At 38.8% G+C, this 21551-nt stretch overlaps 1 protein-coding gene across 3 annotated transcripts in view; it reads right to left on the reverse strand.

Moving 5' to 3' along the window:
* Window positions 1-21551, reverse strand: part of ERICH1 (glutamate rich 1) — a 61965-nt gene that overhangs the window by 15977 nt on the left and 24437 nt on the right. For all 3 annotated transcript variants that reach the window (XM_063389324.1, XM_063389323.1, XM_063389325.1), the window contains one exon: window positions 17726-17860. In XM_063389324.1, the coding sequence (XP_063245394.1) occupies window positions 17726-17860 (135 nt within the window). The remainder of the gene's footprint in view (window positions 1-17725; window positions 17861-21551) is intronic.

Raw genomic sequence — 21551 nt, forward strand, 5'->3', positions numbered from 1 at the left:
ATAACCAGCTTGCAGTTCCCTGGATGACTTAAGAACTGTTTTAAAAAACTGGCTTCACACTATCTAACCTCAAAGTCTCTGGCCACAAGGCAATTTGAAAAGCAAGTAGCTATGCATCATTGTCATTACTGACAACGTTTTTTCCTTAAATTCTTTTAGAAAGATGAATAAAATCTAGTACTGATGATTTTATTTTATAAATTTATTTTGTTGCACGACCATTAAATCACTCCAATTTCACATATCCTTTCAGAAAAGCCAGGAAGAAGTGCTGCATCATGGGATTCTCCATAGAACTTTTTCCACAGCTCACATCAATGCAAAGGATTTATTTAATTTCTCTGAAACAGGCCTCTCTAAATACTCATTCTACACCAAGATCATTGGCTGAAAAGAGTGGCAGACACATTGCTCCTGGTGCATCAAAAATAAGACCTATTGTCAGTTTTAATTCTATATAACATTTGCTCAAACACTCCTTCGCCTGTCTTACCACGTTCTTACATTTAAATATGTTTAATACATCATTTGGGTGTGAATTCAGTTTTTTAAAAGACACCTACTTCTTTCTGACAACTTCCTTTACTCTGTTGTCTGGCTCTGCTGTCTTTCTCTTGCTTTTTCTCAAGCCTTTCATGACAGGTGGTGGGCGCTGGCCTTGAATATCACATATGGTGTCCTTAAGTAGCTTCCATACCACCTGGTACAACTTCCTTCTCCTAGCTGACCTTTTTTAGGTTCTTTTTAGTAAATACCTTTATTTTTGTGTAGTGTTCCTTCTTGAATTGTTGTGTATTGTTCTGTTTCCTGTTGTTTTTTCAGCATGTTGAACACAATGGTTGCTGTTGTGACATGCCTCTTGTGAACCAAACTCTACATAGGATAAAAAGTCAAGGGTCTCATTTCTTCTCACAGCTCCACTAACCAATGTCTTGGTTATTTTATTGACTGTGTGTAAAATCTGAAACTTTTCACAACATCCTGATGAGGGGAAAATGAAGATCCCATTATTGCTCTCTCTGCTGCTTCTCTGATCTTTCAGCAGTGAATGTTCCCAATCCCAGCTGGATATATGATGAAACAGACTCTAAGATTGCTTTCCTTTTTGGTATATACACTCAGTCCACACATACACTGATCTAAGGCATCCAGGAGATACATGAAACTATTTTAATGCAAAAATTAATTTTAGCAGTAATGTTTTGAGCCTTCCATCACTTTATACAGAAAGCTATAGTTGATGAAGCCTCCAATCCTTCTTAAATATTTCTGATACAAATTCTGTACCATTTAATGACTTAATTTTAAAACAAAAGCAAATGTTTTGACCTTTTAGTGATCCTTTATTGTTTTAAATTTCAAACTCACTTCTTCAGTCATTTTGGCATTTTGAGGTGATGTGCAAACAATCAGACTCAGTCACCATTATTTAGGGGCATCACTTCCTAAATGGGCTCAGTTGTGGTCCCCAAAACCACTAAGAATTACATTGACTCAGTGCGGAAAACAGAGTAAAATCACAAAGCTGAGCATACTCACGTACAAAAGAAAAAAAAAAGAGATTCAATGACAACCAGTAACTGTTTTGAAGGCTACTAAATCAGAAATGCTCAAGAATCTCAAGCAGCCATGAAGACTAATTGCTACTAACTAGAGAAATCTTCTTAGCCTTTGGCTAAATAAGATTATATCCTTGTATTAGACCTGATAGCACCACTATGAATGGGAGGAGGAGATTTTAACATTTATATTAAAAAACTGGAAACATTTAAAACACTGGATATCATATTCCCATTTTAAATATTTGCTCTTTCTTTTAATTTTCAGGACACAAACACATGTTCAGAGGTTTCTTCAAAGCCTTTTTTCCCCCCCGAGATGTTTTTTAACCAATGGTTAGTTTAAAGAATCCAAAGCTCTCCCTTTGCTCAGAATAACACCAGAAATGGTAAGAAACACTGCAACCTTAAAATCCTGTGCAGCATTTAAAATGTTCTTTCCAAATATATGAACTAAAATAGCATAAAATGTTTAGATGTTATTAAGAGTATAGGAACAGACTGGAAAATGGGAAATACTGGAAAAACAGGTTATCTACTGGAAAACAGATACACAGTTTTCCCTTATGACAAAAGCATTTAAGAGCAGATCTACACTAAAGTACAATCTTTAGCACAGAAGAGCTACATAGAAGTACACAGACACTGACACTAGAACAGCTGATTTCTTTTCTGGGGGTGGAGAAAACTCAAAATGAGGAAAATTGAAACAAAACTATACATACATAACCTTATCTCCACTTGCCCACTGCATCCTCATAAATCAATCCTCTTTTCTTAGGCTTGTTCTCAGTTCAGCACACCAGATACTTCCAGAGTTGCAGAACAGTCTGCACAGTGCTCTCTGGGTCTCTAGGGAAAGTCCCTCTGAAGCCTGGGTTCCCACTATTCTCAGCAGACTTCTGGTCTCTGCTGTACAGAGCATTTATTCCTTGCCCATCATTCCTCTACACCCGTGTGTCCCTCACATTCTACAAAGTTATACCCTCTCAGTGTGTGTCTCCTCATCTCCTAAGAGCTCCATCCTGGCTTTTGTCCTAAGCAGCTACACATTTTCCAAGAATGCAATATGATATATGACATAAACATCTGATTATTCATAACAATAAATTAAAAAACCCACAAAACCCAGCTGAAAGCATTCATTACAAAAATAAATGTTTGGAAAGTGACTGAAATAATTCTGCTCCATGTTCTCAAACAAGAGATCACACAGTATGCATATTCTATTTTCCTAGGTGTTGAATCCATTGTACATCGTCTTTACACTATTAGACCACCTACTTCCGGGCACAGTAGAATGAAACCAGAAAATATGGATCAGTCTCTATCATTTCCAGGATTTCTTGTGCTGCTTCCCAAAAGCAACGCATTTAAAATGGCAACAGGAGCATAACAACTTGTCTGTTCAGCTTAGTAAAGTGTCAAGTTGTTTTTAGTTCCCATTCAAGTAGCTGGAAAACAAGAGTTACTCTTCATCTCATTGAAGACAAGTATAATCCCTTGAAAACAAGAGAGACATTGTTACTGTTCTTCAGTTGTATGACATGGCCTGTGAAATAACCCTGCTATGATAAAGGGACATGTGTTCATCTGTCTACACCTGACTTTGTATTTCATACAAATTTTAAAATCTGTCATCTGCTTGCAGAACGCAGTTTTTCCATCACACCAATCCAGATTAGTGTGATGCAAATCCTTTTCATCTTTGCTTGGTGCGCTTGCCTATCACCTCTACAAAGGTGGTTTTATTTTTCTTTTCAACATTATAGAACCTTAGGCATCAACAGCTGTCAATCACAGACTACCCGTAATATGCTATGGATATACATAATTTTTTTGTCTTTGATGCACATAGATGTTCATTATTAATCAATCCCTCACTTGCTTTCATGAACTGGCTGATGTATACTACTCTTAATCAGGCTGGAATGCAAGTAAATTTCCTTGTTGGGGTAAAATGCCATTCGTTTGGGGTAGGAATAAAATGTTCTCCCAAAGAGAGCTTATTCCTTTCACAAGCATCTACCTTTAATCATATATGTTGACTTTTAGGCAGGATGTTCTTCCTGAATGGAATACCAAGCAGCAGGTAAGAAATATGTGAGAAAAGGAATAAATCCAGGTCTAGGAAGTCCCTCTCTAGGCTAAACGATATCACAGAATCCCCTGACTTTAAAGGGATCCACAAGGATCAAGTCCAACTCTTAAGTGACTGTCATATTTCATTTTTCCCCAAAATAGCTACTACATCACAGGAAATTTTCTGACACTAGGGGAATATTACCTTTTTATATTCAGAGCCTGATGATATGCATCACACATAATTTTATTTAAACAAGAAAATGTAAAATAAAAGTTTCTTCATTTTACTTGTATAGAACGTATAAGAGCCTTCTTGTGGAATCCAGGTACAAGCATGCTCCAAATATTGGAAGTCAGATACATAAAGTAAAGATTCTGGAATAAGATGCAAGGAACACAGGCCCAAGAATAATTTTTCAATTTCCTTCAGCAGTAACAGTTTCCCTAATTTTAATTAATTAGCAAACACAAGGTGGAAAAGAAATCTCCTTGTAAATGCAAACGTTCTGCTGGAGTCATGGACTATAGCTTCATTTGGCCTTTTCTTTTCCACCTTGAGAACACAGATTTTTACAGCTGACTAGACAATGCTGGCTAATTAAGCAGTAACAAATTTAAAGAGATCTGTGTGCTTCTGTAAGAAATATATATATTACATGATTGCTACTGTTCCTATGTGTACAAACTATCCAACTGCTTTTACACTATACTACGATTACTCTCATGGCTGTATCACATCCTATAAATGAAGCACAAGTTATTGCATATGTATCAACCTGAGTATCTTCTGTGGAGTACAGGTCACCAAAACTGACTCCTTGAAAAGTAATGTTTATGTTTTGTAAAGACTCCTGGATGGTTGTTTACTATATGAAAACGTGCTTTTCTAAAATCAAAACTAAACCAAACCACACTACCAAAACCAATGCACTATGTTCTATGGAAGTCCTAAAAATCAATGGGTTTATGCCCAGCTCAGCTCTATTTTGATTTTTCCAAAGGACATCCAAAATAAATTATGAGAAAGTAGGACATTTTCTTAAATACCAGTGAAGAGCAAAAAGAAAGCAGGGCAGATGTGATCTAAATCCATTTATTTAAACTGAAAAGAAAGTCCAAGAAGTCTGTAGTAAGGTTACAAGTGACCTGCACATCTTATCAACAAATTGAAGATTCTTAAGGTTTCATTGGAATGCTGGGTTTGAAATCACAAGGAATCAGTTCAGTTTCATTCCCAATTCCTTCACAGAAGTAATCGTTCACCAAGTGAGACAAGCGGTCACACAGTACAGATTTCTGTCTTCTCAAAAAACAGGGATTTTGACTTTGGTAGCCAATTCCTGTGTTTACATGACTTTTTTCATTCTGGAATACTAAAGAGGTCACAGAAATCTTGCAGCAGGTGAAACAATCAATAAATCTCAGGAATGGCTTTAGGTTCTCTGAAGATAAGGGCCAGAGCACCGACCTCTGTGAAGGCAGGACTGGGAGTGGCAGTCCTCTGGATGGAGACAGCAGATGCCTGGCTCTGCGGTGGTGTTGGCTACTTCTCTGGCTGGGCAGCACTAAGGGAGACTACAGCTGGTATTTTATTACTCACTCACCCCCTACAAGGAGATACATGTTAATCAGGACTTCACACAAGATTCACTTCTGCCATCAAATGATACTGCAGGGTAGAGAAAATGTCCACTGTACTAACAAGTATGGGGACACAAAAAGTTGGCAGAAGATCACCAGAGAATAGGCTGCAAACAGCTCAAAATAATTCTTCCCATTTACTCAGCTTTTAACATAAGCATTTCACTGCAAGCAAGTTTAAGTGTACAAAATTACTTCCATTAAAAGGTATAAAGAAGGGAAGTATAAAAACCTTGTAAATACATTTGAACTAACAGATATAAAATCACAATGGAAGTTTATACTGCTTGTAACATAACTGCTGGAGGCACTTCAATTTAATAAATTTATATATTACTACAAGAATGTATTTAATAGAAGAAAAATGCCACAGTCAGAGTGAAATGGAAAAGCATTGTAAGTCAGTAGAGAACACATTCAAATAATATAATCATTGTACTTTTACTTATATTTTTTTCTGCATATGTACAACTTCTTCTGCCAGAAGAACATGTAACACTATCTCTAAAGCTTTTGCTGAAGTTCTCTATGAAAGTACATATGGTTTTACACTAAAGAGTGAAGATTACTTTCAAATGCTAACATTTCTGATCATTAGTAAATGTTAGTAAATGTATAAATGTATAAATTTATAATTAGTAAATGTATACCATTCTGATTTCTAGATATGTCAAACAAAATACTGCAACATATTTTTTCCTAGACATTACTGAATTATACATCTAAATTTCATGCAATCAGTAAACCAATTTACAACTTGAAATTAGAAATACACACACGTAAATAACGCATGAAATAAGGAAACACAGAATATTGTATTTGATAATTTCTCATTTTTCCTTGATATATTCTTCGTCCCTTTCAGAGGAAAAAAAAAGAATCTCCATCCAAAGATGTATAATATTTAGCACTAAAGGCTCCACCCATCAATAGCATATTCAAGATTATGGTACTAGCATTTAGCTGAGCAGCATTTCAGAACTGCCTACGAGTACTTACTTTATCATGCACCTGTATGCCCTAAAACAATCATGGGCAATGGTAGTAAAAGAATCACTGAAGAGCAGAGAAAACTAAAAAAAGGGGGCTACCAGAAAATATGGAGGGGGAGAAGCATCCAAATTAAACCCGCAAGGCCCAAGAGACAGTAATGGAGTGTACTGGGTTTGCATGGCCAGGCTTCAGCAGTGGCGGGGCTACAGGGGTGGCTTCTGTGAGCAGCTGCCAAGAGCCTCCTTCGTGTCCAGCAGAGCCAGTGCCAGACAGCTCCAGGATGGACGTGCCCCTGGCCAAGGCTGGGCCAATCAGAAGTGGTGATAACACCTCTGTGGCAACATAGTTAAGGAGAATTAAAAAAAAAAGTCATAGTCACAGTTGTAATTGCAGGCAGAGCAGATCAGGGTGAGAACATGAGAGGAACAGCCCTGCACACACCAAGGTCAATGTAGGAGGGGGAAGAGGTGCTCCAGGTGCTGGAGCTGAAATTCTCCTGCAGCCCACGGAGGAGGCCATGCTGGAGCAGGTGGATGCCTGAGAGGAGCTGTGACCCTGTGGGAGGCCTGTGCTGGAGCAGGGTCCTGGCAGGGACCTGCAGACCTGTGGAGAGAGGAGCTCACGCTGGAGCAGGTTTGCTGGTGGCACTTGTGACCCCCAGGAGGACCCAGGTTGGAACAGGCTGTCCTTGAAGGATTGCACCTTGTACTAGAGAACTGTTTGTTACCCATGGGATGGACTCATATTGGAGAAGTTAATGGAGAACTATCTTCTGTGGAGGGAACCCCCCACTAGAGTAGGGGAAGGACTCCTCTCTCTGAGCAGCAGGAGAAACGTGATGAACTGACCTTAACCCCCATTACCCATGACCCTGTTACCCTGTGGGGAGGAGGTAGAGTTGAGAAGGAGGGAGAGGTAGGGGGAAGGTGTTTTAAGGTCTGTTTTTACTTCCCATTATCCTACTCTGTTTTTTTAAATTATAAACTCAAATAGTATCCTCAGATTTTGAGGATGTTTTGCCTGTGACAGTATTTGATGACTCATCTCTCCTGGTACTTATCTCAAACTATGAACTCTTCATTGTTTTATCTCTCCCCTGTCCAGGTGCAGAAGGGAGTGCGAGTGCCACTTTGCTGGGTGTCTGGAATCCAGCTGGGGTCAACCCACTACACAGAGGTAAATGCACAATTTTCATTAGCAAGTGCTACAAAGAGAAGGACAGCAAGAAAGTCTGGCATTTTTTTTCAGGAGGAGAAAAACTGGCAAAAAACCCCAAAATTAAATAATACCCTGAGACAGAAGTGGAAGAGCTCTATCACTGGTTTATTAATTTAAGTCTTCCCACTTATCCTAAGGCTATGTATTTTTATTTCTTAAGGAGCTGTAACAAATTAGTATTTCTCTTCTCTACAGTGTTCACCTATATACTAAATAAAGTACTGAACAAAGAATCAATCACTTCTTTTCTCTGGCAGAAGAACAAGAAGATAGACATTATGTTCTTTTCAGTAAAAATGCCACAGTTCAGCTGAGGTATTTAACTGCCATGTAAAAGCTCCCATAACATTCACTCCCCTTTCTGAGCTTACACAAAGAGACAGGCTCCTCCAAACAGGAAGTTTGATCCTAGACAGACTTTTTTATCATCACTTACTGTAATATCACTCAGTGCCTTGCTCTTCTAATTATTCAAGCAGTTTAGAAGAGTTCTTATATGCTTCAGTGAAGAGGTGGAAAAAAAATCAGACCCATGCACGAATGTGCTGTATTGCAGCAGTTCAGGGCATGAAGTGTTACAGACCTGCAGAGCAGCCCCGGAGCCTGCAGCAGTTGCTTCCTCTCTGTGCTGATCTGTCTGCATTGCCTCAATATCAACTACATCACTATATGCAGGTTTTTGTTCATGTCTTTATATGTTTGGGCTTCCACAGCAGAACCTTTACTATTTTATATCCCTTGTGATGTGAAAAGTGCCTAGATCTGAGCATTCAGTACAGTCGGATTCTCTGAGGAATGACTCTTAATAAAGGCGCACATTTAATTCTGCTACTTTGTTTAGAAGTTAATGGAGAACAGATCTAAATTTGTCAGTTACAACCTAAGGTTTTTAGTATACTGAATGAAGGCTGGAAAAGGATATGTGCCATATCTGAATATTAAGAACTCCTTAAGATGTTGCTTCTTCTGGAAAGCTAGCTGAGTAACTAGATATACAATTCCTGTATTATTAATAGCCACTTTCCATAAAGTTTTACAGCAAATAGGATATTTATCAATTGAATGTTGCATGCCTTTGTAATTTTTAGAAATTTATCTTACATGCTGTTTCATAACAGGAATAACAGGCATTCTATATGTGAGAAGACATGCAGTAGACAGTATTAGCTTTTAACTTCTCATCTTCAGACAGACAGTGACCAAAAAATAGAATACAGCTCTTTATTTGTCCAGGCTGACAAAAGATGTGTCCATTTCTGAGTACTCAAGAAATGCTGATATACTACTCAAAGAGTGCATACATAAATGTAAAATGATTGGGATGGTTTGTGAACACACTGCAAACTTAAGCCATCCAGGTAAGTACTTAAGTTGAATTTAAGACAGAAGCATGAAATGAATTAAGCTCATTGTGCATTAAAGCTGCATCTTTTTTATTTAATGTGTTAGGCTCTCTTTAAGGTGTGGCCACCATTACAGTTCCATTTCAGATTTTTGCATCTAGCTAACCTATTATTCAAGCTACCGAACGAAATATTTTATCTAATACTGTATCTGGCATCATGATAGTGCAATGGCTATTTGCCAGTGAAAAGAAAATTAACAAAATAAATTCAATTTTGTGGTTAGCTGTGCAAGGATGCTGATATCCAGTTCAGTGTTACGCTCACATGGTGGACTTGTTCCAAAACCACCACCACCAAAACATCCACTGAGAGTAATGTACTGAAAAGATTTGAATGGCAGAATTTGTTTCTAGCAGTCAGGACTTTAGGTCATGTGGCATTTTTCATCCTGTTCTACACACCTTAAAGTTGGACTTATCAGAAAATTAGCTTATGTTGCACTTTCTCAATGTTCCTAACATTTACAAATTCAGCTTTTAAATATTCTTTTTTAAAAAAAGCAACTTATGAAACCTTTCATTCATGTTCATTCAAGTAGATGGGTGAAAAACTGGTATTATCATGCCAACAAAGCAAAAATAGTTGCATAAAACTGTTCCTGCATTCTCTCCTACTCCCTCCACAGCAAGATGCAGTTAGTTGGGTGAGATATAAGTAAGTCTTTTCCAAATATCATCCACGCACCCAGAAACAAAGAGCTTTGAGAAAGTAAGGTCACCCAGGCTCTTATGGAATAGTACAGAAGCAGGAAGAACACGTATAACTTCACACAAAACTTTATGTGTCATTAGACCAGCTACACCAAGACCAGACGTTCAAGGCTACTGTTTAAAATCTCTGCATCAAGAAAAGAAGTAAAGTGTCAGATGCTGGCAGTGTCCCATGGAGGTCTGTTCCCCATGTTCCCACTGCAGCTCTAGCTGAGTGCTCAGCTAACTGCAAACTAGCAGAGCCAGTCACGTCAGTACAGCTGTGCTGGTTACACCAGCCCAGAGGATGAGCACAATCAGATTTCAGGAGAGGAGTCCCTGAGATGCAGCACTATCAGCTGGATAGAGGAGGGATTTGCTTTCTGTCAGGACAGACTGCCTTTTGGCCCTAATGCCTCCTCCACACCTGCACACGGCCAATGCAGCTGGGAAATGGGACTATTGGTACAGCGGCTTTGTTCAATCATAGGCTGCTCAAAGCAACTGAAGATCCTGGAAATGCACCTCAGATTGCCTGCACTGCATTTTGACTAGATCATGGCAATAGATTTGTGTACACTGGTATTTCTGTCTTTTGCTATAGCAATATCCATTTTCTTCAGCCCTACACAGGTCACTGGAAAGAGGGTGAATGAGGCTGATGCATGGCATGGGAAACACACAGCCTGAGTCTACAGTGCAGGCAGAAGCTTCCTTTCTCTCCAACACTTTACAATACAGAAGGCTCTGGTGGAGTATGCCCTGTTAGGGATTTGAGCTCTACTTATGAGCCAATTTCTGCTTGCAGAGATAAAATGGAATGAAAATAGAATGAAACTAATAAAATTATTTAGCAAAGCTACTGTGAATGGCAGATTGATGGAAGATGATTTCCAAAGCTTCCTTGGCACACGTTACAGTTGAACTGAGGTTGTTCAGTACTTTCAAACTGCTACCTGTAAATTTTGCAGAAGGCAGTAATCAAAGGCAAAGGGTATGAGATCAAGAAATTTCCCCAGTGGGGACTGAATGGAGACAGCCTACTGGAAGCTATATCAATGTGTGGCTATTATGCCTACAAGCTGCCATAAACTACAACTACTGCTATAAAAACAGAATAACAAAATGAAATCATGAGGTAGGCCTGATTCTGACTTTGAACATGAGACAGCAGCATTTTTTGTATGTCATACAAAATACTTGCAGAAAGCTGTGTAAGAAAAAAAAAGAGATATGGTTAACACTACACACATTTTTTTACTGTCTTAATTTTCCTTGTCCACTCAGCCACACAAAGTCCCTTCATGCTAGTAACAAACTTTCTACTGTTTTTACAGCATCCAGAGTATTTAAACACCAGGATAATATGAATACAAAATTCTTGTTCTTACAAAAGGCTTTCCTCTTCCCCTGCTCTGTATTTTATTTTCAATTTGAAAATTGAAAACAATGCATTGATGTAAGTCTTGTTAGAAAGAGTAACATGGGTCCTCACAGCAAGAGAATGAGCCAGGGTGACCTTTCCACACCTCATAATCAACAAGCGTGTCTGTCAGTGGATATCTGGGTCTTAACATGAAGGACAGCAATGTTTTGCTGTGGTCCAATACCAACAGGTTCACAGGCAACAGCACCAACAGCAGAGCAGTGGAGGTTAGAATTTTGCATGCAACCAAACTGTACAACTGACAACCAAAATGAAAATATCATGTGATCAGAAATATTCCAAGATCTACAAACAAATTTAATTTCCTGCTTTAACATGTGTGGAACTAAGATTCAGAACCATGAAGCACTTGCAGACGGAGACCCAGCTGTCTTCTGACTTTCTCCTTTATCTAGCCCCACACTGACTTTACCCTGTTACTCCACGAAGATTTAACCACAAAAGCTTAGGTCTTGATTATGCTTTATTATGAAACAAGGAGGTGAAAGTAGTCAAGTAGTGTCAGATTTCCAAAGTGCTGGGTGTCTGTCAAGTGAGGCAGCAATTATAACGGTGTTGGCTTTTTTTGCTGGGATCTAAAGAGCTTGTTGGTGCTGCTTTCTATTTCTTTTCCTTGCCCAGGAAAAGTGAGTGCCTTACTGTCACTATGACAACAGAAGTCTGTAATACAGCTGCAAGGGAGGAGAAAGAGGGAGCATGCTCCAGCTGAAAGGGGTGAAGTGACTCAGCTGGCAGGGAGCAAGAAGGAAAAAATGATGTTCAGTAGGGAAAGAGGAGAAAACAGAAAGCCACAGTGCCTCTTCTTTCTCTGAGACTCCTCTATTATAGGACAGGATGCTCACCAAAAATATTTCTCATCACTGTAATTTGAAATAAAAAAAGCAAGAAAACAAAAGTCAGATATAATGGCCTTAATTCCCTCTCCTCTTACTATGCATACTGTCACCTGACTACAGAACCTACTTCCAGACTTATGGACATGTAAGAAGAAGAGATTCCATTTGAGAGACCAGTTGTAGCACAAAGGAATAAGAAAAGCTGGGGATCCAGCCCAGCATTCTCTTTACTTCATTAAAATGGAAAGGCATAAACCAGGTGTATTGGGTCTGCATGGTCATGATTCTGGTGGTGGGGGTGGGCTACAGGGGTGGCTTCCATGAGAAGCTGCCCAAAGCTTCCTCAGTGTCCAGCAGAGACAATACCTGATAGCTCCAAAGATGAACATGAAGCCATGCTGATGGTCAATCAGAAATGGTGGTAATGCCTGTGTGATAACCTAGCTAAGAAAAAATTAAAACAAAAAAGTTGTTGCACAGGTGTAATGGGGCGAGAGAAGAGTGAGATGAGAACATGTGAGAAAAACAACTCAGCAGACACCAAGGTCAGTGCAGAAGGAGGGGCAGGAGGTGCTCCAGGCACCAGAGCTGGGATTCCCCTGCAGCCCCTGGTGAGGACCATGGTGAGGCAGCTGTGCCCCTGCAGCCCATGGAGATCCACCTGCAGTCCGTGGGGGAGCACAGACCAGAGCAGCTGGATGCCTGAGGGGAGGAAGTGAGACCGTGGGAGGCTGTGGAGAGAGGGGCCCTGCTCCCATGCTGGAGCAGGCTGTCCTCAAAGGACTGCACTCTGTGGAACAGTGACCCGTGCCAGAGCAGTTTGAAGGAAGCTGTTGCCCGTGGGATGGATTCACGTTGCAGCAGTTCAGAGAGCTGTTGCCTGTGAGATGGACTCATTTTGGAAAAGTTTGTGAACTTCCTATTTCTAATTCAAGCCTGTTCTGCCTGTGACAGTTTGTGGTGAGTGATCTCTCCCAGTCCTCATCTCAGTCCATGAACCCTTTGTTAAATTTTCTCTCCCCCGTCCAGCTGCAGAGGGCTGTGAGTGCGTGGCTTTGGGTGCATGTCTGGCATCCAGCCAGCATCAACCCACTACACTAGGATTAGGGGTATGTTGTTTTCTGCATTACAGCAATATATAATAATAAAGCTTATTTCAAAAGTAAATATCTGTTATTAAAATACTTGAGGCTTTTTAGAAGCATGCAGACACTAATACAGTATCTACACATTTACTTTATTTACAGTTACAAAAATATAAATCAAGAATCTTTAAAAAACCATTAACATGCAGCCATGGCAAAAGTAAAACATTACTAGTGTATCACATTACCATGTATTCTTTTTTCCTTAAAACATTTTCAGCATTTACACGCTTTCCTAGCACCAAACACAAATTTGAGCTAAATATCTGAGGCAGAATTCTTTGCCATCTGGCTTTCAAAGCCATTTTTCAGAGGGTTTTTTGGGAGTTTGGGGTGGGGAGTGTTTGTTTTGTTGCATTGTTTGTTTTGGTGAGGTCTACCAACATGTTAATGTCAGAAACTATCACAAGAAATACTGAAGACTTCAGTGACATTAAAAACTCATAATGTCCCATATGCTTGTGAATATACTGGCATTTAGAAAATATAAACAGTTGCAGATAATGGTAGTTAGAAATGACTGGTTTCTACATTGTATGTAAACCTAAATTAGTGAGTCATCTTTACAGCTTCAATTGATAGTCCAGCCCTGTGTTTAAAACCCTCAGTGGACAGCAGTGAATTTCTTGCTAAATTCTACACTCACCTTCAGGAGGTTCAGACTTGTTTGCTATGAAATCAAGAGAAGCGACTGCTCCATTCTAGCTGGCTGCTTGACAGAGCACAGAATTTGGCTGGAACATTGCTCCAGGACACTGGTAGTCTGAAGATGTTTGCCAAAGTGCCTGCCCAAGCTACACCTTAAATATTTATAATTTATACCATATTCAGTATACTAGAAGTATTTCCAAGATGGCAAAGCAAAGCGTGTACTTGCATTGCACACTAGTCAGCTTTGCAATGCAAGTACATCAGCAAGCATCTTCCTTCAAGTATACACTTAATTCCTTAAAAAGTTAAACACGTAACTAGGATTCTTGACAACTTTTAAATCAGATGTCATTTAAAAAGGAAATCTTCTGTTCAGATAGAACACAAATCAAAAATTTTCCAAAGCAGTGTTAGAGAAGTTGATCTAGGTTTTTCTAAACTTTTAATGTAATTCCAGTGATGCAATCAACCCCTAACAATGTCAGTGTACATATGAACTTTACTGGATCTAGACTTCTTTTTTTTTCTAAAAGGTAAGTCAGATTTAACAAATCATTAAATACTTTATCTGAACTCTAAAATTAAAAATGGGTATTTAATCTTACTCAATTTTAGAGAGAAAACTGTGGTGATTTTATCTATTAAGGCATGTCATTGCATCCATCAACAAATACAAGGTCCGCCACGAGGACATTGAAGGAAAAGACATCTGAAGTACAGAATTCTTCAGCTATAGCTGTCCTACATCTCTATTTGTTTGTGGCATCTTTCACTGTAACTGATTTCAAAATGTCAAGTGCACTTAAGCTGAAGAAGAAACAGGCTGTAGAGAAGAAAGTTCCTTAACCTCGCAGGCATCTCTCCTTCCAAGTTATTGATTAATCTCTAAACACCACAACATTTTGGAAAATGTTATAGTAACAGGCTCAACAGAGGTGTCGTTGCTACAGCTTGCATTCTGATGATGACATGGGCATGAGAACTCCTGAAGCTGCTGATGGCTCAGAAAAGTCTGCTGTTCACAAACTGGGAGTGATACACTGATTTCTGCAAGGACAAAGCTAAACTACAGGATGCTATCACCTATAATTTTACCATGTGAAGATATATTGTTTTTATACTAAACAGTGACATCCAAACTGGCAGAGAATTAAAACCGGAACCTCCAAAATTAACTAGAGGAATTCATCAATACAAATTTAAAAATACTTAGCCTAACTATTAGAAATACAGAAGAACCCAAACTACCACATAATTAAAACTGCTCCCTCCTTGCTGAATTACTGAAACCAAATTTTTAAAGTAATAACTCTTTTAGAAGTAAGTTTTCAACCTGCAAGTCAATGCCACCCTTACTAGAAAAGGAAAGACCATTCTAACAAATCTAACAAAAGAAGGAAAGAGAAGCAAACCTCAAAGTAAGAGTTATAAAAGTAGCTGAAAGCATAACAGTAAATTCTTTTCTGCAAGTTTTAAAAGAAAATCTACACATCTGTATATCAATGTCATTCAGTTATTTATGCTATGATTTGAAATATGATTTGGTGCATCTGTGCAGCTTAAAACACCAGCTATTATACTAAGAGCTGTACTGTAGCACCTTTCATTATTCAGGCATACTTAATGAAGTAATGAATTAGATAGGATTTTTGTTCACAAGAATCCTTTAATAGGCTTGTTATTCTATTAAAAAATTAACAAAACTGGAAAGAATTTTATTATTTTTAGTTTGCAAATGCAGAATCTGTACTCAAACTGCCCCAATTCCCTCAATTAGTCTTGTTATAAGCCTTGGATATTCTCACAGAAGTTGCCACAAGACTCTGGACAGTCAGTGCAGGAGCAGCTGACAGAAGGCACTATAAGACAGCCTGATTTGCAGGTTTTTTCACAGCTTTTTCTTTCAGATATAAGGTTCAGAAAAGCAGTTGTGAGTGTTCTTAAACTCCTTTGTTTTCAAAAGAAGTTGAGTTTATTTCATGTTGAGTTCTTTTCTGAACTCTTTTTATTTAAAATAAATAAATTGGGTACTGTTAAACATTTTGATTTACAGTTAAGAAGCCCTACACAAACAGTATTTATTGTAATATCACTGAGATAACTGTATACATGAATGAACTGGTGTGGAATTAAAGTAGAAGAAATTTTTAATGAACTGTTTCTTGTAACTTTTGTCTACTGTCACACCCTTGAATAATTTGAAAACATATCTAAAACATTGATACAGAACTAGTCTCTTCAAGGATAAAGAAACTCAAATACTACATTATTTGTAGTAGTGGAGTTTATATGATTAAAAAGATGCTATGAAAAAGGTCACACCTAAAAAGAGCTGAAACGAACTATGTATAATAATGTATCATTGCAATGTCTAATATGCACCACACATAATCTGATTTATTCATAGATTTTAAACAGCAGATGAGTAAATTTGCCACAGAAGTTCCATGTTAATGCCTTAATAAGGTTATATCGTATTTGCAGTAGTGTTCAAGTATGTATGCTAGTGTTTTATTTAAAAGCAACTAAAGTCCCTGTATAAAACTGAATTTACCTACAAAGTACTATGGGACTTCTTTTAGTCTTATCAGCAAAACACAGAAGAGAAGAAGCATTCCTCTAATATCTGAAAGAAAAGTACATCAAATAATTAACAAATTATATGGCATGGAAGGAGGGAAAAGGTGTTTCAAGATCAGAATTAGCAGCTTGAATCAGACATGCTGGGAACAAGAAATCCAGTGAACTGTCCAAAGACAGTTCTGCAACTAAACAAAGTTAAGGATAACCTAGAAACAGCTTCTGGATTCCAAACAGGAATCCTACCTAACTCAGAAGGGCACAACCTAGAAGCTCTAAATTAGAACATCTTTCCATTCATAATCCAAAAACTATCAATATCTACTCTTATGTTACGCTGACCAAGTTACTTATCTGACACTAAAAAATGGTCTTTAAACCACTGCACATGAAAGAAGAATATTCTTGATGTGCCCTCAGTCATGCTGTATTTTGCTTCAGTCCCTTGAGGTACTTTGATAGCTTTACTTGTACTCAGTTTCTGACTGGAGCTCAGAACAGACTGTAGGACAAATTTCCAAGCTCAAAATTCACCCCATGGGTATTGTTTGCAAAGACAAGCAGAATTTGCCTTTCTATATCTGCCAGTTATAGCTCAGATTTTCCTTGCATTTAAGGCAATCTCCAGGCTGAAAATGATACTGTGGTTTAATAACTGCTGCTTATCAGGTGTTTTACTTCAGCTGCCTTACCTGGGTATCTTCTTTGCTATAGAACATCCCTAGCGGCCAATGACAGTAATACACAATTTTGGACAAAGATATATCCACAGGAACACAGCAATTGAAAAAACGAAATTCATTTGTCTTGTCTAAGCTTAGGACTTCTTTCCAGAGACAGCACCCACTGAATTCTGGCAATGTCATTCAGAAAACCATGTATTTAACTGAGGTCAACTTAGAATCCACTTTACAGATTCTGTGCTTCTTCTCCTGTATCCTTTGATGACATCAAATATTGTTTCTGGATTATATGGTCACAGTTTCTCCTCAGAAAGCCTTTCACCATTAAAGGATTGATACCTCCCACCTACCAACTCCAATGATGAATGCCTTTTCTGAGAGAGGCAAATTTGAAAGGTTGTTAAGCCTTTACCTAATTCCTCAAGAACATCAAGAGCAGACTTAGTAAAACAGTTTTATCTAACATTTATCCTTAAATTAATAAGGCTGTTAGCAGGCATAATATGAATAAGCATGTCACTTGAGTGGGAGGAGCTAAAGACTGTCCTCAGTTAGGTTCTACGTTACTTCAGTAAGATCTGTGGCACCGCATGGCTAGTCTAGAAACCCCAAACAGTGGACATGAACCCAAAGGATGTACATCCTCATTTTGCTTATGTTGCAAAATAGTGACACCCACTGGCAGCAACGGTTTAAATACTTTATTCTTGCAGTCTAAATCTACTTGGTAAGAGCTGCTAAGAAGTTCCTCTTCTGAAAAACTCATCACAGTAACAACCATAAAAAATTTACCTGTTGAGTCAGCACTACTGCTGGAGTTTTCAGAAACTGCATTGCTAAGAGCATCTGGAGTAACTGCAACACAACCCTCTGGAGGAAGACCAACTGTGTAAATTCTTCTTGGAGACATAACTGTATCATCATTACCTGCAAAACAGAAAATCCAAAGCATCTGGCTCAATACTGGTCTCACTACAGATTTTCTCGAATGTTTTCCCAACTACAGCAGTAAGTGATCTCACAAATCCTTACTGATGGTCAGGTGTAGAACACTGAATATATCCTATGATCAACAGAACTGCACCAAATTTTGTAGCATCTACAAATAAACAAATACTCTATGGGGTAGTTCTTTACACCAGAAGCATTTCTCTTCTGTTGTATCAGGTAAATCTCCCCTATCTTCAGAAGAAGCTTCCACTTACAGTGATATTTTAAGAGAGACTTTAAACATTTTTTCCCCATTCAGCATGAGCAGACAGTATTTTTTTACGAACTGCTTCACAAAAGATGGATGGATGGATACAAGTTTATTAGGAAGTGACAGAAGCAACAGAAGAATCCTATGCTTCTCTGAAGGGTGCAAAGATAAAGCAAGTTTGAAAGTCACACTTGACTAAGCCTCAGCAGTGCCTGCCCCAGAGGACTCACCTCCTCATCCTGCTCTACTTCTTTCTGGGGCAGGAGGGGCAGTGCCAAGGGCCAGCTTTCCAGCTAGCTCCTTGCATAGGAAACTATTTGTGGTCATGGCAGAAGTCTGGTTTTGTTTGATTTCCTTCCCCTTTGAAAGGTATTTAGAAGTACCTGCAAGAGCAGCAGTAGAAACCTCACTTGTTCACCAGACAAGAGGTGACAGAGACACATCTCTGCTCCATCCACACAAAACCAGACCGTATTTCTGAGCAGAGCACTGACAACAACAGAGATCAACCGCAGTGAGAAAAAAGCCTTTCCAGAAGGCTTTCAGGGTGTCTCCAGATGTTCCAATGTAGTTTTAAATGGCTCAGTGTCAAGTTTTTATTTTGGATTGTTGGGCTCTTTGGTTGTGTTTGTTGTTGTTTTGTGGGTTTTTTTAACACTCAGCCAGCTCTGTAAGTCAGCACGGACACAGCACTAGCCTACCCTTCCTGGGGGCAATGTGTCCCTTTAAAACACAGAGCGAACTATTAAAATTATATACAATAAAAAACATTTCTGGCAGGTGGACATAATCAACCTCTTTAAACCACAAACGTATTAGAAGATCCCAGATGAGCCAAGTCGATCACTGAGATGCAGCTACATGCAACTAAGGCTGGACTAATTCCTAAATATTTAAAATGGGGTTGCATCTGATCGATCCCTAAAGAGAATTACTTCTATATTTCTAATACGGAATTTAACTATGCACTGACATTTCTCTGACAGCCAATTTGAAAAACAATAAAATACATTTCTGAACACTCAAAGTACTTCTGAAAACACCACTGTTGTTTTCATCATGAGGGAATCAATTTGTTTTGAAAACACATTAAAATAATATTGTCTTTTTCTTGAATGAGGCAGAAAGTTTACAGTATTGATGATATTTACTTTGAGGGATAATAAAGGGAAAGATAAAGAAGATGAAGAAATACAGAAGAGATACAGAAAGGTGAAGAGCAACTACGCAATTTGGAAAAAGTAGTTTAAAAATTAACAATTCTTCAGCAGATCCTTTCCATGTAGATATGCCAAATCATTGAACTGGCAGTACTTGCATTGACTTTTTTCCCCCCTTCAGGCTGATTAATGATGAAGTGCTAATTAGTGACAGCTTAAAATAATAAGGATGTGTAAACGTTTAAGTTACACCCTTCTGAAGGATTTTAAGTTTCCCCTTTCTTCCATTTTTATTTAGGTTTTGTAAAGCAAAGATGACCAGGAAAACATTAAATTTAATTTACAACAGTCTTGAAAAACTTGAATCTTTTAATCATATAAGCAGTAACTATATCGGGATAATTACCTCCCAGACAAAATAGTTACACATAACAGAGTTTGAGGGACCATCTGTAACACAGTCCTACAAGGAAGAACAGTTACAACTCCTTCTATGGAAATGAAGGATGACTCATGACTATATTTTTTAATTTTACCTCTTTAAATGGGAGTCTCCAAATTACAAATTCATGCACACCAGATGCATCTTTAAGAAGTTTGCAAGCTCATAGATCAAGAATTAGTCTTTGCTAATCCTGTGCAAGTGTGTCAAACCAAACTGTTACCATATCTACATATGGATTTTTGCAGCCTCGGACCAAAGTCTCCTTAGGCCAAGAAGAGATGAGTTGGTAATAAAGTCAAACATTGCTGCAAAGAAAATCGCTGAGCTTATAAAACTGTGACATAAAGAGGCTTTTGTGATTAATAATACAACTACATACTAGAAATACTAAGGAATGCTCCCCTTTTACTAGTTAAAAGTCATCAATCCCATTTCTGAAGTTTTATTTCACGAAAAAAAAACCCCAACAGCTACAAAAAAACCCCAACTGCTGGCATCCCCGGCCTCCCCTCACAGAGGTCCCACTGCCAGTGACTGGACATCAGTATCCTGTACAGTTTTTCATTTAAACAAAAACATTGTCTTACCTGTGAAGTGCATCTCTGCAACTCAGAAAGCTTTGATAACTCACCCAAGTTCCCACAGGGCAGAACTCATAAGAGCAAACAGAGAACCCAAGTCAAACTAGAAAAGCCTGCAGCTCTCCCAAAACAACTGTAAGTTAGCCCAATCTTACCAAGACTGTGATCTTTTCCACAAAATTACCCCTTGGAAACACCCAGTTATCCCTTTTCCAAACAGATGTAAAGAGCTCATCTCCCAAAATAGGTCCTTATAGAAAAGCACAGTGTCCTAGTTGTGGCCAGGACAGTGAATTCCTTTTCCCAGCAGCCAGGTGCAGTGGCACACACCTGTAGGAACAGCTGCTGGGTAGGCTGAGCCCTAGATCAGGTGATCAGGAGTTCTGGGCTGCCCTGCGCTGTGCCCAGAGGACACGGCCAGGACACCAATCACTGGTACTCAGCACCACCGTAGTCACCTCCAAGGGCTGGGAAAAGGGACCCCACATTCCATGAAGAAAGGTGCTCCTTTCCAGTCACAGGGGATGGGTGTTAGGCAGAGGAGCTGTCTGTCATTGTTTTTCAGTGTCCCTCTCTTTGTCCATTATGTTATTAGCATTATGTTTCTGTTACTGTTTGATTTATCTCATTGCTGTTTCTAGTAAACTGTTCTTATCTTGACCTATGATCTCTGCCTTTTGTCTCCCAGCGGAGCAGGGGAGGGGGTAGCTTGTGGTTTTTCATTTTAGTGGGAATACTAAATTTGAGAGTAGCATTCCTAAACCATCATACAGAGGAAATGAGGAATTGATGCTGAATCCAATACAAGGTCTGAGTAGTTCAGTGTCATACCTCTACAAAAGTCATGATTGGTAGTAGGCATTTTCTGTGGTGTTACAATACATATTGACCAGGACAAAAATAAGGCTCGAATGAGGTCTGACATTTCCCTTCAAAATTTTGTATTAAAGTATAATTTTTACTTATTATGTAAGCTGGTATATGACCCTGTTACAGCCATTCCTCATTTTTATTGCACACAAGTGAGACTATGACCCCAAAACTCTGACAATTCCCAAGGAACATACACACCTCGTTATCTGCACACAGTAACTTTCCCCTTCACTGACTAGCAAGACAAGCACCTATAAAGGCAGGACACAAATTTTGGGCAAGAGTCGTCTCCCTCAAAACCTTCACAAACTGAAGTGTACCAAAGGTGGTATCAGTGACTAACTGCACACACCCTGAG

The sequence above is a fragment of the Prinia subflava genome, chromosome 2 (genome assembly GCF_021018805.1).
Source record: "Prinia subflava isolate CZ2003 ecotype Zambia chromosome 2, Cam_Psub_1.2, whole genome shotgun sequence".
NCBI lineage: Eukaryota > Metazoa > Chordata > Aves > Passeriformes > Cisticolidae > Prinia > Prinia subflava.